The following is a 17,543-nucleotide window of genomic DNA, read 5'->3' as shown; positions in this document are numbered from 1 at the left end:
TGGTGAGCGCCAGGGGCTGGGGGAGGAGAATGGGGAGTTAGTGTTTAATAGGGACAGAATTTCAGTTTTACAAGATAAAAAGTGTTCTAAGGACCACTCGCAAGAAAGTGTGAATGTACTTTTTAATTTTTTATTTTTTTTTAATGATTATTTATTTTGGGGGGGAGGGGGAGAGTCAGAGAAAGAGGGAGAGAGAGAGAATCCCAAGCAGGCTCTGCTCTGTCAGCACAGAGCCCAATGAGGGTCTCGAACCCACAAACTGCGAGTGAGATCATGACCTGAGCGGAACTCAAGAGTCAAACGCTTAACCGACTGAGCCACCCTGGCGCCCCTGAATGTACTTCTAACACTACTGAACTGTACGCTTAAAAATGGCAAAATTTAGGGGCGCCAGGGTGGCTCAGTCGGTTAAGCGTCCAACTTCGACTCAGGTCGTGATCTCACGGTTCGTGAGCTCGAGCCCCACATCGGGCTCTGTGCTAACAGCTCAGGGCCTGGAACCTTCCTTGGATTCTGTGTCTCCCTCTCTCTCTGTCCCTCCCCTGCTCACGCTCTGCCTCTCAAAAAGTGAATAAATGTTAAACATTTTTTTAAATGGTAAAATTTATGTTAGGTGTAATTAAAACACACACACACACACACACACACACACACACACACACACACACACACAAACCCCAAAACTCTAGTGGCATTTTTTTCAAAAGGAAAAGCGTCCGTGTTGGATTTATTTTGGACTACAGGTATCCCCAACTTTTCAAAAGTTCACGTTATGCCACTTGCTTTTATGAAGTACCTACTCCTTAGTACCCATTTTCCGTAACCGAAAGAAATGGGAAGGTTTAGCGACTGTTCTGCAGCGAGTCCTTATAGAGGCAGCATCCGGGGCAGCAGGAATGGAAGCCCCAAGCTCCTTCTCCGAGAACTACACTCAGCGTCACAACGTCAAGCCACCAGAGCACCCGCCTGTGGCTGTGAGCGTCTGTGTCTTATTTTGATTGGTTGGTTGGCCGATCGACTGAGTCATTCATTCCCTTAACGAGATGCGTCCTGGGGCACCTGTGAGGCTCAGTTAAGCCTCCGACTTCGGCTCAGGTCGTGATCTCACAGTTTGTGGGTTCGAGCCCTGTGTTGGGCTCCGTGCGGACAGTGTGGAGCCTGCTTGGGAGTCTCTCTCCGGTGTCCCTCCCCTCCTTGTGCACGGGATCTCTATTTCTCTCTCTGAAAATTTAAATACACGTTAAAACAAACACACAAACAAGATATGTCCTAAGACAGAAAAGCCTAAGAAAGAAAAAAGCCTAAGAGGTTATTTTGGGGGGTCTGGGAATGCTAAAAAAATTTTCCATATTAATTTAGATGCTTCTTTGCCATTTCTGCTTACTAAAGGCTTCACAGAAACACTCCACTTTCAGATAACAGCAGAAACCTGTAGGTGATGTGTGTTGGGGGTGCAAAAGCTGTTGGCGATGTTCCCCCTCTACTCCCACTTTCTACTCCCACTTTCACCCCCATCCCGGTTCTCTCCCCAAGAGGCCCTAGCATCAATTTCTTGTTTTTCCCTCCTGAGATATTTTCTGCATTTGCAAACACATTTGTGTTTCTCTTTCTTTCTTGAACATTTGCTTTTTATTCCATAAACTCTTCTACGCTGGATTTCTTTCCTCTTCTTTTTAAATATTTTATTTATTGTTTGTTTTTATTTCAAAAATTTTTAACGTTTACTTATTATTATTATGTTTTTGTTTTTTGTTTTGTTTTTTTTTTTTTTTGAGAGAGAGAGATAGGGAGACAAAGTGAGAGCAGGGGAGGGGCAGAGGGAGAGGGACACACAGAGTCCGAAGCAGGGTCCAGGCTCTGAGCTGTCAGCACAGAGCCCCATGCGGAGCTTGAACTCACGAACCGAGAGATCATGACCTGAGCCAAAGTCAGATGCCTAACCGACTGAGCCACCCAGCTGACCCTGTATATTTAAAAAAAATTTTTTTTTCAACGTTTTTTATTTATTTTTGGGACAGACAGAGACAGAGCATGAACGGGGGAGGGGCAGAGAGAGAGGGAGACACAGAATCGGAAACAGGCTCCAGGCTCCGAGCCATCGGCCCAGAGCCTGACGCGGGGCTCGAACTCACGGACCGCGAGATCGTGACCTGGCTGAAGTCGGACGCTTAACCGACTGCGCCACCCAGGCGCCCCTGACCCTGTATATTTTTAAAGTAGGCTCTACACTGGACTTGGGGCTCAAAGTTACCCTCAGAGATCAAGAGTTTCATGCTTTACTGACTGAGCCAGCCAGGTGCCCCTGATCTTTTCTTTTTTTCTTTTCTTTCTCTTTGTGATAAAATGCACATAACATAAAACCCCTTAAACCATTTTAAAGTGTACAATTCATTGGCACTAAATACGTTCACCATGTTGTACAACCAACACCTCTACTTCCAGAACATTTCATCACCCCAAAATGAAATACCATCCCTCTTACCAATCACTCCCTCTCCCCCCTCCCCCAGCCCCTGGCAACCATTCATTTGCTTTCTGTTGTCTATGGACTTGCCCGTTCTGGACATTTCTTATTCATTCATTCATTCATTCGTTCGTTCGTTCATTTACTTTTGAACATTCGTTCATTCATTTACTTTTAAAGTTTTCACTTATTTTCAAAGAGAGCATGAGCAGGGGAGGGACAGAGAGAGAGAGAGAGAGAGGGAGAGAGAGAATTCTGACAGCAGGCTCCACACCATCAGCACAGAGCTGTTCTGGGTATTCCTTATAAGTGGAATCATACCCTCCATGGCCTTTTGTAACTGGCTTCCTTCACCAGGCACGATGTTTTCAAGAGTCATCCATGCCTGGATCAGAACTTCATTCCTTTTTATGGCTGAGTAATATTCCATTGCATGGATGGGCCAATTTTGTTTCCCTGTTCAGCCATTGATGAATTGATGAACATTTGTTTGTACAGACCTTCGGGCAATTGAATAACGTTGTCATGAACAATCACGCACAAGTATTTGTTTGAACACCTATTTTCAATTATTTTGAGTTTATACCTAAGAGTGGAATTGCTGGTCCTATGATCACTATGCTTAACTTTTTGAGGAACTGCCAAGCTTTTCCACAGCAGCGCTTTAGGGCTTGGCTTTCCAATGTAATTATCTTGCCCCCCCCCCCCCCCCGCTTTTTTTTTTTTTTTTTTTTTTTAAGGAGCCCTCCATTTCTCCCTGCCTCTTCATCTATCCCCTGGTGTTGCTGGGCCTTTCTTCCACTCGCTCTCAGCAGTACTGTGTGACTCAGTTTCTCCCCATCAGCGCTGACTCTGGATGTTATACAGGTTTCCTTCCTTTTGTACATTGGGATGAGGGCAAGTGATGTGGCTTCCCTCCCTTCACAACCCTGGCTTCTAGCAACATGTGCAGACACTTCTGACAATGTTTGAGTTATGAAACGTGATCGTGGGGAGATTTTTGTTCTGTTCTCTTCTCCCACTTGGCTTGGCTCTTGTTCGCACAGCTGGTGCAAGCCGGCTCTCAGATTTTCTGAATTCTACCTGAAGCTGCCAGAGACCAAAATAGCCACCGAGTATGTGACCTCTGGTCTGAGCTTGCAAATCAGGGCTCCAGGCCAGTCCGAGGAGCTCTGCCCTGGGTATTCTGAGGCTGGGGCCAGAGGCAGATGGCCTTTGAGTCAGCACCCAAGCTAATCCGGTGCCAAGGCTGCTTGGAATGAGATGTCAGCGACCCGAGTCCAAGGTCTAGCCCTGTTTTCTGATGATGGGGCCAGAAACTCAGCTTTCTCTCTCTGGCAGTTTTTGGAGAAATCCTGGTCTCTGATGATCATTAGTGGGCCACCTACAGTATGCCAGGCACATAATGGGTGCAGGGACATGGCTGTAATGGAGGCAAGCTCCTGACCTGGAAGTTCTAATCCCTATGTCAGAAGAAATGGGAAATAAATCAGAAAAGTAGAGTCTATCATGGACTGTGGACGAAGGGCAAGCAAGGAAAGGAGATGGACCTACTCACAGAGGGTGAGGGGCCGGGTAGGGGATTCTCAGCCGGGGAGGGCAAAGAGAACACCCAGGAAGAGGTGAAGTGCAGCTGACTCCTGAAGGAAGAGAAGCAACTAGGTTCGCAGATACCGGCAGGGCATGTTCCAGGCAGCAGGAACAGGAAGTGCAAAGGCCCTGGGGTGGGACGCTGCTAGGCCCTTGGAGGGCTGTTGGGGCTAGAAGTGGGGTAAGTGTTGGGGAGACGGAGAGAGGGGAAGCCTAGGTCTGCGGAGCCACATCACCTTCTTTCTTTGCAACATAGGAGCCTGCAGAGGACCTCTGGGCGCCGCCGCACTGTGGTGCTGGGCTTTCGCTTTATTTCGTCCCCCCTCTCAACCTCCTGGCCCGCAGGCTGCTTCTGGGACTCCAGGAGGCTCTAGTCGAGTGGCCTTAGGATCCATGCTTCAGTTTCCTCCTCTGTAAAACGCAGCGACTAACGGAGCCTTACCGGCAGGTGGCGGGGAGGGGACCCAGATAATTCACAGCAGTGAGCAGACAGCGGCGCTCAGTGAGTTCAAGCGGCCACGCCGCACAGGACGAACTGTCCCCATCACTCAGGTGGAGACACTGAGGCCGGGGAAGGCGGGGAGTTGGGCTCTCTCCGGGGGTGAGTGTTCGGTTCTGGGCGCGCACGCAGCGTCTGGCACCCGGGGGCGCGCACGCCGAGCGGCCCGGCCGGGGGCGGGGCCGGGGCCGGGGGCGGGGCCGGGGGCGGGGCGGCGCGGGATCCGGGCCGCGGGGGCAGCGGCGGCTGCGGGACTCGCCAGTCCCGACGGGAGCGGGTCCGAGGCGCAGCCTGAGCCCGTCATGGAGCAGCCCAGGAAGGCGGTGGTGGTGACGGGTACGCTGATGGCGGCCGCGGTGACAGCGGCCGCGGGCAGGGGCGGGGCGGGCGGCTCCAGAGCCGGCGGGGTCGGGAGGGGCGCGGTGGCCGGGCGGGGCAGGTGCTAGGAGTCGTCTTAGGTTTGGAAGATGTCATCGCCCAGCTCAGTCCGCGCAACACGTAGAAAGTGAAGAAGGAGCGCCCCTGTGTTCCCCCTGTCAGGGGTCGGGGCAGGCAAGGGCGTGGGGGTCCGGTCAAGTGCCCAGCGCGGAGCAGGCCCCTCGGACGTCCTTCCTTCCCCAGGTGAGGACAGTGGCTCTCTGGGCACCTGTCTTCTGTCTGCCTGGCTGGTGGGCAGGACTGGACTTATCCCTGCCCCTCCCGAGGTCGGGCCTGTCCCCACCCACGGCCCCAGGGGACAAAGGCCAATTTGCGGGCAGGAAGTGCCCCAGTGACAAATGAACCTCCTGGCAGCCAGTGCTCCCCCAGCCCTGCGCTAAGAGGGGGCTGCTCTCCTGAGGCAAGAGCAGGTGGCGGTCGGGGGACCTCGAGCGGGTAGCCGCTGTCCCTGTTATCGCCAGGACCGGCTGAGTCAAATATCTTTTCGCCCCGGGCTGTTTATGGGTGAGTCCTTCCCCGCTGTCACCAACTCCCTGAAACTTAACTTGTTCCTCCTCGAGGAGACTCCGCCTCAGGGCCACGTGGGCGTCAACTTCCGCCGGCCTCTGGTTGGGGGGTCATTTTGACCCTCTGTCTGGAGGGGTCAGAGTAGGAGATCCCGCTAAGGTTCACGCAAGTGGTTTGTGGACCCGGGAGGGTGAGGCTGGGCCTGGAATTCTCAGGAAGATAGAAGAAGGCACTCACTCAGCAGATGTGTGTAACTGGGGCGAGGGTCACTGCCCCCCTCCCCCCCCCACCCGCGCAGCCCTCCTGTATCTGGTTATTTGTTCCTCTCGTGTCCACTATGCAGGGAGCCACCGGAGTGGACTTTTTCCTTGCATGAGGTCACGATAGGTTCACCATCTCCATTTGGCAAAGGGGAAACAGGCTCACAGAGGTCACCCTGTTTGTAGGTGGCTGAGCTGAGACTCGTACTTAGTCTATGAAGGAGGAGAGAGGGGGTAGAGAAATGCTGCCCCCACTGGGCGGGGGCGGGGGGGGAAGCCTGCTGTTCCAGGACACAGCATCCCTTGGGGGGGGGGGCCTTGACCCCACCTGGGACCCTCAGTCTTCTTGGGGGTGTTCATTTTTAGGCAGGGTGACAGGGTGATCAGAGTAGAAGAGCTGTGGACTCTCATGAATCTGGTTTAAAATCCCAGCTCTTCTGCCTTCTGGCTGTGTGACCTTAGGCAGCTGTTTTCACCTCTCTGTGCCTTAGTCTCCCTCCTATAAACGGGGCCCAGGAAGCAGCCTTGGCTGAAAGGGGGATGCGGTGAGGCCGAGTGCCACAGTGCCTGCAGAGCATCCTCAGGTGGACTCTCTTGGTTTGTAAGTGGGGCTGGAGTTTGAGCAAGCGGACAGGAGGGTGGCAGGGTGGTGTCCCGTCAGCCTGTCCTGGGAGACACCCACATGCATCCCTTAAGGGGGCTGTTCCTTACTTTGTGGTGGTTCACGGAGCCCAGAGGCTCTGCACAAAGACGGCGAGAAAAATAATTGTAGAAGGGGGTCGGGGATAGTGGAGGAAGTCACGAGGGGAACAGGCCAGCCCTTTCTGGGCCAAAAGGCCACTGGCCCCTTGCTGGGCACAAAAGTCAGGTGACGGTGAAGACAAGAAAGGACAGTTAAAAGCGGTTAAGAGCAGAGAAAGGAGGGGGTGCTCCGAAGGCCCCTGGGTGCACCCAAGAACACAGGACCAGGCCCCCTGACATTGTCCCACGTGGCAGGTGCTCTCGAAGATCCCTGTTCCCCCACGCGGGGCAGCAGCCTGACCTTGGACAGGCTAGAGAAGATCACTGGGTGGTGATACGCTGACTTCCCTGTTTTGGTTTTTGTTTTGTTTTTTTTTTTTGCAGGGTTTGGCCCTTTTGGGGAACACACTGTGAATGCCAGCTGGATTGCAGTGCAGGTAACTCAGATCCGGAGGGTAGGAATCAGGCTTGGGGCTGGGGTCCCCCTGGAAATATATGGCACCAAAGAAGGGAAGGAATCTATGAAGAGAACGTCTCCCTTGAAGCTTCCTGCAAAACGTTTATGCCCGATACACTCTTCTTTCCACATGGGAACCACTGTCACTTGCACCTGTCGGCTTGCTCTGCACCGAGCACTCTGAGTTTCCCCCACAACCCCTTGCATGGCTGGGGGCACTTATTCGTGTGCCCACTTTACTGATGAGGCAACTGAGGCCCAGAGAGAGTTATCTGAGGTCACACGGTGAGGAGACTAGAATGGCAATTGCCTCAAAGGTACCCCATGCCCCAACCAGGTTTGGGGGTGACCGGGCAGGGATGTTGGGGGGATGTATTAACCCTGTTGAGAGGATATAATGACCTTCACTGTTGCCTCCCAGCAGCTGGGGGAGGAGAAGGCTGCATATTGGGGGGGGGGGTGCCTTTCCCACTATCCTGAACAGGTTGTTAGCCTGCAAAGCCTTCCAGTTTCTTTGTCAGATGGGGCATTTGGAGAGACAGACGGGAACAATGGGGAGAGAGAAAGAGGGAAACGTTTTCTCCTTATATAAATCAGATCTGCAGAGACCGGAGCCAAATTCATGTTAATCCTAGCCCATTAGCTGCTTGATTTAAAGCATCCCCTGCTTTTCACTCCAGAGCCCTGACTTTGGAGAAAAATCCAAGTTAAAACCTCAACGCATCAACCCCCAGTGGGGGGGGCCCCCACCTCTGATGCCACCCCTCATATAGACCTCAAAATCTTGGCGACTTTCCTTTTTAAAAAAAATGTGTACCCCACCTTCTGAGCGGGACAGAGGGACGGGGTCCCCGGGACCGCAGATGGAAGCGTGTCCGGGGCTCTGTCCACTGCACCCGCTCCCTGGAGCCCCAGACAAAAAGGAAACAGCGTGTTTCTGAGGACGTTGTGTGTCTGGCTTTGTGCGAGTTTCAGACAGGAGCCTTCACGGGGCTGAGTGGACACAAAGCCGTGTGTCTGAATTCCTGGGCCCCAGACACTATGATCTGCATCTAAATAGGAGAAAAATCAATTAAACAATCTTTGGAAATCCCTCCGGGCTTTGGGATATGGATGGTGGGGGACGGCAGCTTTTCATCCCGCTGCCGGAGGGGAAATACCCCCTGATATTTTGGTTGCCCAACTTGCCAGACCTGGCCTCTGGAAGACTTTGAGTTTTCTCCCTCAAGCTTAGGAAACAAGAAGAGAGGCTTCTCCACCATTCCCTGGATAAAAAGATGCCAACCTTCCCAGATCTGAGCGTTTCCCTTAAAACAAAACCCAAACAAACAAGAAATTGTAGTTGCTCATACATACTTTGAGTGAACGCATCGGCGTAGCTCCACGAAATTTTCCGCACGTGCACCTTCGCGTCACCCGCGTCTGGATCAAGATCTAGAACATTCCTAGCCCCCTTCTCTGCGCAGAAGAGCCTTGGTGCCCCTTCCTAGCTATTTCCCCCCAGGCGTAAACCTCTCTGCTGACTCCCCCCCCCCCCCAACTCCCCCGCCCCCGCTGCCGCCGTGGGTGACACCTGTTCTAGAACTCGGCATCAATGCAGTTGCACTTGGGTCTGGTACCTTCTGCACAGCACAGTGTCTGCGGGTTCCTTCTGTGGGGTGGCTGGGAGCTCCCCTTGGTGTGTTTTAGTTGACCTGGGTAACACGGATTTGCCCGTGCAAAGGGTGTCCCGTTGGGTGGGTGGAATCCATCCCTCAAGAAAATGTGCCTCGGCATGTTCTTGCTGTGATCCAGACCTGAGTTCTGAGTCAGTCCCCTCAAGCTGAAGATGGGAATTTTGTTCCCCGGGCTGAGCAGCAGTTAACTTCCGGTCCCTACTGACTTTTCAGAAGCCCAAGCTGTCATCTGTAGAAAGAACCCCTCCTCTCCCAGGGACCAGCTAACTTCTCTTGTCTCTCTCTCTCTCTCTCTGTCTCTCTCACCTTCTCTTTATCTGTCTCTGTGTCTCTCAGACTCCCTCTGGTCTCTCCCTCTTTCCCCTTATGGCTCCATCTTTCTCTCTGTACATCTGTCTCTGTCTCTGTCTTTCACTCTCTTCTCGCCCCTGTTCCCCCCACCTCCTCTGTCCGTCTGTCTCATCTGACCTTCCTTCTTCATGCCTTGGGTGAACGTGTGCTCTAGTGGAGAGTGAACTGTTTCCCACAAGCCACAATGGGGAGGTGGGAGTGCTGGGGACGGAGGGCACCCCCTTTTCATCTTTCCCCAGGGTGGCGCTGCCCCTCAGCACCTCTCACAGAAGGGGCTTGATCTTTGGAGTCTCCTGTCTCCCCCTGGGTCTAGGGTGACGGGTGTGGGACACTGGCTGCAGATCTCTCTTCCTAGGAGGCTCAGGTGGGTGTCAAGGGCCGGGACCCCCTTGGCTTGGGGCCGTCTGGAGTGTTCCCTGCCCAAGCGCCACGAGGAGGAGCTGGGTCACAGGTCCTGGTAACATCACGGGACAATTACTGCCACAGTGAGTCTAGACAGACCTGCTAAGGATATTAACCAGGGAACAAAGGGGGTCTTTGTCGTGGGGTCAAGGGAATCGGTCAGATGCGGCCTCGCGGCGGGGTCTTGTCAGGTGGACTGGGGTCTAGACAATGCGCCGTCTGGGGCGCGGGAGCCCTGTTCGTTTCACGGGTGTGTGCTCAGCAGCCACGCTCACCGCGGTGTCGTGGGACTTGGGGTATGCTTGCCGCTCCCCTCCTCCCCCAGGAGGACTGTCCAGCCCTGCTGGGACAGAAAGCCTCCCAAGGCAAAGAATTCAGCTAGATTACAGGCCACCCGCTTCTGATCACTTCGGATGAGCCTTATATAGCCGCTCCTTCCCCCGCCACTGCCTTGTTTAAAATTGGGGAATAACTTACATAAAGCGACACTACAGATCTTTAGTGCCCCTAACACTTCAGTGAAGAGTATTTATACCCTTGTCAGGGATATTTCGGTCAACATAGTGACCCATTTCCAGCAACCTGGAATGTTCCCTCCTGCCCCGCATTGCTTCCCCAGCACCCTCCGCCCTGCCCCCGGAGGCAGCTGCCGTCCTGACCTCAGTCACCTTGCATGAGTTTTTGGCTAGCCTCAGACTGTGACTGAACAAGATGGCCCAGCCTCTGGGTCCCCCGCGGGCCGGCTGCTTTTGCTTAGCCTGAGTTGGTGGCAGGAGGGCGACCGGCTCTTCTCCCGACTCACCCCCTCCTCCCACTGACCTTGGCATTGAGGGGCTTCAGGGTTTGCTCCCAAAGAATGAAACGGCAGGGGCACTGTGGAAGGGTAGGTGGAGGTGGTGGTATGTTTTCGGTGGCAGCTTTCTTAGTTTAGATTTTTTTTGCCCCCCAGATGAGGGGGCGGGGGCTAGGTGATGACCCAGAGCACAGGAGGAGCAAAGATCAGGACAAGAAGGCTACTCCCAGGGCACCTGGCTGGCTTGGTCAGTGGGGCATGTGACTCTTGATCTCAGGGTTGTGAGTTCGAGCCCCACGTGGGGCATGGAGCCTCCTTAAAAAAGCAAAAATTGAAAAAAAAGGCAGTGAGTCATTCCATGGCTCCTTGGTGAGGCCAACTCATTCCCCACCACCGAGAACCGATGTGGGCATGTGGCCATCCCACTAATGCTCAAGAAACATCACCCAGTGGAGACAGCCCTTGAGTTGATCTAGGCAAGTGACACTGCTCAGAACAGAGTACCCGTCCTGCCGGGCAGAGAGGATCCGTAGGGAGGGCCTGCTGTTCCGAGCCAGGCATCCAGCCTTGGCACATCACATGTCATGGTGGCCACCAGGAGGGTTATGGTGCCCCAGAGAAGGTTTCTCGGGTTGGTCACCAATAGAGTTAGCATCCTTTGTCCCCCCCCCGCCCACAGAGGTGGTTTCCCCAAGTACACGTGTCTGGGCTTGTGGGTGGCCTGGCCTGTGGACAGCTCCCCAACTGGAACCAAACAAGTAAAGGTGATTTTTTGGGGGGAGGGGACAAGTGAGCGAGGGCAGAGAGAGAATCCCAGGACGGGCAGACAGAGAGAGAGAGAGAGAGAGAGAGAACAAGTAGGGGAGGGGCAGAGAGAGGGAGAGGGGATCACAGACAGACTCACACCGTCAACGCAGAGCCCGACGTGGGGCTCGAACTCAGAAACCATGAGATCACGACCTGAGCCGAAGTTGGACGCTTAATGGATTGAGCCACCCAGGCGTGCCCCTGCCCTGAGTCATTTAGATGTCAATTGCAGACATGACACCCCCTTGACCCCTAACTAATTCACCGTGCATTTCCTAAAACACAACCTCAGCACAATGATTAAAGTCAGACTCCTTTAACATAGATGCAATGCTACAACTTACAGCCCTTATTCAGAGTTTGCCAGCCTCCTCATTCATATCCTTCACAGCAGAAGAAAATTCCCCATCATACATTGCGTTCAGTTGTTCTACCTCTTTAATCCCCTGTAATCTGGAAAGTTCCTCGGTCTTTCTTTGTGTGTCTCACGTCAGGACACTTGCTGAGAACCGCTCAGTTCTTTGGAGAGCGTCCTTCGGTGGGGTTTGTTTGACGTTTCCTCTTGATCACACAGAGGCTGCAGGTTTTGGCAGGAGGTCCTCAGAAGCGATGTTGTGTCCTTCTTGGTGCATTGTATTGGGAGTCACCAGAGTTTGAAGTGTCTTGTGACTGGTGTTGTTGACCTTGATCGTTTGCTAAAGATGAGATCTGGTGGACTTCTCTCCTATGATATTATGATCTTGCCCTTTGTAATTAAAAAGTACCCTGTCGTGAGATACTTTGTAGTGTATAAATACTTGTTTAGACTTCCTTTTAGCATCCCCTGGTGAGCGTTGCCTGAATCAGTTTTTATTTTTTTATTTTTATTTTTTTTAATGTTTTTATTTATTTTTGAAGGAGAGAGAGACCGAGCGTGAGCAGGGGAGGAGCAGAGAGAGAGAGGGAGACATAGAATCTGAAGCAGGCTCCAGGCTCCGAGCCATCAGCCCAGAGCCGGACGCGGGGCTCGAACTCACGAACTGGGAGATCATGACTTGAGCCGAAGTCGGACGCTTAGCCGACTGAGCCACCCAGGCGCCCCTCCTTTGACACTTTTTTTTGGCCTCCTGCTTTTAGGAGTTTATTTGTATCCACGTGGACTTACTGCCCTCAAGATATGACCATGGCTCACTCTCAGTCTTTATTTTGATGTTCAAATTGTCGATGTTCAGATTGTCTCAGATTTGGCTCGTGGCATTCCCTTCAGGCTGGCTCCTGTGTCCTTTTTGTGTGTCCCCATCATTCTCTGAGCACGTCGCTTTTTGTTGTTTTTTGTTTGGTTGGTTTTTTGGTTCCAGAGTCAATTTTTGCAAATGAGCTATTTCAGAATAATTTTAGAACCTAACTGACGAATTCAGAAAGATTGCACAGATAATACAAAGGGTTCCTGCACATGCCTTGCTTGATTTCCCCTAGTGTGAACATCTTAAATAACTACTACATTTCTCGAAATGAAGAAACCAACCCTGGTCCACCACTATTAGTAAACTCTGGACTTTATTCCGGTTTCATGAGTTTTCCCACTAATGTCCTTTTTTTGTACCAGGATCCCATCCAGGATCCTTCATTGCATTTCACCGGGCATCTCTTTCTATTTTCTTTTCTGATTTCTACCTGAGTGTTGGATGTCAAGTGCTTCGTGTCCTTTTTTTTAAAAAAATTCAAGATTGGGTGCCTGCGTGGCTCAGTCGGTTAAGCATCTGACTTCGGCCCAGGTCATGATCTCACGGTTCGTGAGTTCGAGCCCCGCATCGGACTCTGTGCTGACAGCTTGGAGCCTGCTTCAGATTCTGTGTCTCCCTCTCTCTCTCTCTGCACCTCCCCAGCTCATGCTCACACTCTGTCTCTGTCAAAAATAAATAAACTTAAAAAAAATTAAAAAATAATAAAAATAATAAAAAAAAACCAAGATATAATCTTACTGAAATACAATTACGTGCCCTAAAGTTCATCCTGGTACAACCATCACCACTATCTAATTCCAGAACTTTTTCATCACCCCAGAAAGAAACCCCATGCCATTAACTGTCACTTTCCCATTCTTCCTTTTTCCTAGTGCCTGACAACTACTAATTTACTCTCCGTCTCTATGGATGTATCTGTTCTGGACATTTTATGTGGGGTCATACATCATGTGGCCTTTTATGTCTGGCTTCTTTCACTCACCATCCCGTTTAACTTATTTTGTATTTTTTAAAGCATTTTTAAAAATTTTTATTTATTTATTTTGAAAGAGAGAGAGTGGGGGAGGAGCAGAGAGAGAGGGAGAGAGAGAGAATCCCAAGCAGGCTCCACACTGTCAGCAAGGAGCCTGACACGGGGATTGAACCCACAAACCGTGAGATCATGACCTGAGCTGAAATCAAGAGCCAAACGCCCAGCTGACTGAGCCACCCAGGTGCCCCTCAGTGTCACGTCTTCACAGTCCTTCCCTATTGTAGTGTGTCCGCACTTCATTCCTTTTTATGGCTGAATAATATTCCATTGTGTGGGCATACTGTGTTTGACTAGCCATTCAATAGTTGATAGCTATTTGGGTTTTTTCCACCTTCTGGTTGTCGTGAATCATGCTGCTATGGACATTCACATACAAGTTTTTGTGAGGACGTAGGTTTTTGTTTCGTTTCTAGTGCTCAGAAAATCAAGGGAGAAAATCAAAGGAAGAGACAGAGCCCGATGCGGGGCACGAACTCCCGAACTGTGAGATCATGACCTGAGACAGAGGCAGATGCTTAACCGACTGAGCCACTCAGGCACTCCTCCTTCCTTTTTAAGGCTGAATATTATTTTATATTGTATGGCTAGCCCAAATTTTGTTGATTTGTTAATTTTGTTAATTTCGTTTCTCCTAGGTATACATAGACCTGGGAGGGGGACTGATGGGTCATGTGGGAACTCCAGGTTCGCCCATATACTTTCCCTGCTCCGGCCTTGGAATCAGCAATTTCAACAAAAAGCCTTCATTTCTGTCCTCAATAATAACATTTAAAAACCAGGAGCTGGGGGCTGGGTGTGCTCAGTACTGCTGGGGTGTCGTTACTTGTGAGCTGTCAGTGGGCAGGGGTGGAAGCAACGATGCATCGGCTCACACACCCACCGTTACGTGCACCCATTTCTTTTTATTTAAAATTTTTTTTGAATGTTTATATATGTTTAAGAGAGAGAAAGAGAGCGAGCACGCATGGGTGGCGGAAGGGCAGAGAGAGAAGGAGACCCAGAATCCGAAGCGGGCTCCAGGCTCTGAGCTGTCAGCACAGAGCCTGAGGCAGGGCTCGAACTCACGGACCGTGAGATCATGAGCTGAGCTGAAGTCAGACACTTAGCCGACCGAGTCACCCAGGCACGTGTAGATTTAAAAAAAAAAAAAAATTTTAACGTTTATTTATTTTTGAGAGAGACAGAGACAGAATGCAAGTGGGTTAGGGACAGAGAGAGAGGGAGACACAGAATCCGAAGCAGGCTCCAAGCCATCAGCACAGAGCCCGATGCGGGGCTCGAACCCACAGAGCTGTGAGATCGTGACCTGAGCCGAAGTCAGACACTCAACCGACTGAGCCACCCGGGCGCCCCAGGCACCCGTAGATTTTAGATTCCCCATCGGGATGGGGAGAAAAGGCAGAGAGAGGAATTCCAGAAAGTTCTGCAGGGTTTTAAATTGGAATTGGGATAGCTCCCAGCTTTCAACAAGTGAAGAAGTACGGTTGGCAAGGAGCCAAAGGCTGAATCTCCAAGGGGGAGAGTCCGGGGCATGGGGAACAGAGCGCTCAGATTCCTGACTCAGGGACAGGAGCGGAAGAGCAGCTATGTTACCTCCTGTTACCAGCGCCACCCCCACCCCCACCCCCAGCCTGATGTGGACTTGATCGCAGAAGCCTTTAGTGCCTGCACCCTGGGGGCGGGGGGTGGGGGGGTGGGGGGGGGGTGGGGGAAGCTAGCCAAAGGGAAGGCAGTTAATACAGACCATGGCTTCCTGCCTTGCTTTTTCTTTGTCCTTTTAAAACGGTGAGAAAATCAAGGAAGAAATCAAGGAGAAAATCAAGGGAGAACATCAAAGGAAGAGACAGAGCCCGATGCGGGGCACAAACTCCTGAACTGTGAGATCATGACCTGAGACAGAGGCAGAGGCTTAACCGACTGAGCCACCCAGGCACCCCTCCTTCCTTTTTAAGGCTGAATATTATTTTATATCGTATGGCTAGCCCAAATTTTGTTAATCCATTCATTAGTTGATGGACATATCGGTTATTTCCGCCTTTGGCTATGGTGTATAATGCTGTTATGAACATAGGTGTATAAATGTACATTCAGGACCCCGCTTTCAATATTTTGTATAGAGACCTAGAAGGGGAGTTGCTGGATCGTATGGTAATCCTGTGTTTAACTTTTTGAGGAACCACAAACTGTTTCCCACAGCAGCTGCACCATTTCACTTTCGTTTTTTTTGTTTTTGTTTTTGTTTTTTCAAAGACTTTATTTTTAAGTAATCTCTCCACTCAAGGTGGGGCTTGAACTCACAACCTCGAGGTCAAGAGTCACGTGCGCCACTGACTGAGCCAGCCAGGCAACCCTGCACCATTTTACATTCTTACCGGCAGTGCACAAGGGCTCCAACTTCTCCACGTTATTTCTTGTCTTTTTGATATTAGCCATTCTGACAGGTGTGAGGGGATCCCTTGTTGGGATTTTGATTTGCATTGCCCTGACGACTGATCTTTTCATGTACTCATTGGCAATTCGCATAGCTTCTTTGCAGAAATGTCTATACATATCCTTTGCCTATTTTAAATTAAAAAAAAAAAAATTTAGAGAGGGTGCTCAAGCTGGGGAGAGGGGCAGAGGGAGAGAGAGAATCTTAAGCAGTCTCCGCGCTCAGCACAGAGCCCGACATGGGGCTTGAGCCCACGCCCCTGGGATCATATGACCTGAGCCCAAATCAAGAGTCGGATGCTCAACCGACTGAGGCAGGTGCCCCCGGCCTTTGCCTATTTTAAAACTGCGTTGTTAATTCTGTTGTTCTTCTTGTTATTGAGTTGTAGGCATTCTTTATATCTTCAAGGTTTTGATTCCTTGTCAGATACGTGATTGCAAATGTTTCCCCTCATTCCATGGGCTGTCGTTTCACTCTGTTGATTGTGTTCTTTGGTGCACAAAAGTTTTCCATTTTTATCAAATCGAATTTCTCGGTTTTTGTTTTATTGTCTGTGATTTCGGTGTTGTTGAATTTGTTTTTCAGAGGAAAAAAAGAGCTCAGTGGGTCTCTTCGTAGGGACTAGGGGAAGATTCATTTATAAATTCTCAAATTTTTCCCCTGCCTCTAGGATGTGCTGAGTCAGAGATCAGAAAAGCAGGTTTTGATTTCGGTCCTCAAACTTGATCTGTATGGATTTTTAAAAAATTGTTCTTTGGGGCGCCTGGGTGGCTCAGCCGGTTGAGCGTCCGACTTCGGCTCAGGTCATGATCTCGAGGTCCGTGAGTTCGAGCCCCACGCCGGGCTCTGTGCTGACAGCTCGGAGCCTGGAGCCTGCTTCGGATTCTGTGTCTCCCTCTCTCTCTGCCCCTTCCCTGCTCATGCTCTGTCTCTGTCTGAAAAATAAATAAACTTATTTTTTATTTTTATTTTTTAACGTTTATTTATAAGTTGCTGGAAACAGTTTGATCCTTTCCAGCCTTGCTGTTAAGTTTTTTTGTTTTTTTTTTAGGCAGGACCAGAATAGTCTTTATGCTGGGGCTAATTTTTCTCTACTTCCTTATGAAGTTTTTCCACTCTGGCTGATTCACACCCTCTGCTCCTTTCGAGGCTCAGTCCCTGGTCTTGGCACACCTATATGCCCATTAAGTTCTCAAACTCTCAAAAGATGTCTGCATTGATCAGTCTCTCCCTTCCCCTCCCCCCCCCCCAGCTATCTTCTTTCTGGGACTCTGCTCTGCAAACTGTAGCCTTCTTACCTTTTCTAGAACCCCAGCTTTGATGCCTCAATGTCTGAAAAGTGTTATTTTACACATTTTGTCTATTTGTTTCCAGTTGTTCCAGATTGGGGGGAGCGGCGGGGAATCTGATTCTGGAGGCTCCGTTTTAGCCAGGAAGAAATGGCGATTTTTTTTTTTTTTTTAAAGGAAGCACGTACATGTTTTAAAATGCAATTTAAGGGGCGCCTGGGTGGCGCAGTCGGTTAAGCGTCCGACTTCGGCTCAGGTCACGATCTCGCGGTCCGTGAGTTCGAGCCCCGCGTCGGGCTCTGGGCTGACGGCTCGGAGCCTGGAGCCTGTTTCCGATTCTGTGTCTCCCTCTCTCTCTGCCCCTCCCCCGTTCATGCTCTGTCTCTCTCTGTCCCAAAAATAAATTAAAAACGTTGAAAAAAAATTTTTTAATGCAATTTAAGTTAACATCTTTTGAGCAGTTTTTAGACTCTGCCTTATGTGTGTGTTGTTGTATTTTTCCTCCCTATGACATGGGTGCTCTTGTTAATCCCATTTACAGATGAGAAAACTGAGGCACAGAGAGGGTGAATGACTTACCGA

At 50.7% G+C, this 17,543-nt stretch overlaps 2 protein-coding genes across 6 annotated transcripts in view; one reads left to right on the top strand and one right to left on the bottom strand.

Moving 5' to 3' along the window:
• Positions 1 to 8,342, bottom strand: part of LSM4 (LSM4 homolog, U6 small nuclear RNA and mRNA degradation associated) — a 26,842-nt gene extending 18,500 nt beyond the window's left edge. The window contains exon 1 of the mRNA XM_058727430.1: positions 8,313 to 8,342. Within this exon, the coding sequence (XP_058583413.1) occupies positions 8,313 to 8,327 (15 nt within the window). The 5' untranslated portion in view covers positions 8,328 to 8,342. The remainder of the gene's footprint in view (positions 1 to 8,312) is intronic.
• PGPEP1 (pyroglutamyl-peptidase I) overlaps positions 4,759 to 17,543 on the top strand; it is a 25,816-nt gene continuing 13,031 nt past the window's right edge. For 2 of the 5 annotated variants that reach the window (XM_058727427.1, XM_058727425.1), the window contains exons 1-2: positions 4,759 to 4,889; positions 6,884 to 6,936. In XM_058727427.1, coding sequence (XP_058583410.1) covers positions 4,856 to 4,889; positions 6,884 to 6,936 — 87 coding nt within the window. In that variant the 5' untranslated portion in view covers positions 4,759 to 4,855. Of the gene's footprint in view, positions 4,890 to 5,312; positions 5,496 to 6,883; positions 6,937 to 9,340; positions 9,469 to 17,543 lie in introns of those variants that run through there. The other 3 variants (XM_058727426.1, XM_058727429.1, XM_058727428.1) reach the window with 3 other exon arrangements.

This window comes from Neofelis nebulosa, chromosome 4 (genome assembly GCF_028018385.1).
Source record: "Neofelis nebulosa isolate mNeoNeb1 chromosome 4, mNeoNeb1.pri, whole genome shotgun sequence".
Taxonomy (NCBI): Eukaryota; Metazoa; Chordata; class Mammalia; order Carnivora; family Felidae; genus Neofelis; species Neofelis nebulosa.
The sequence above is the reverse complement of the archived record's forward strand: the minus strand, read 5'-3'. Positions and strand labels throughout refer to the sequence as shown.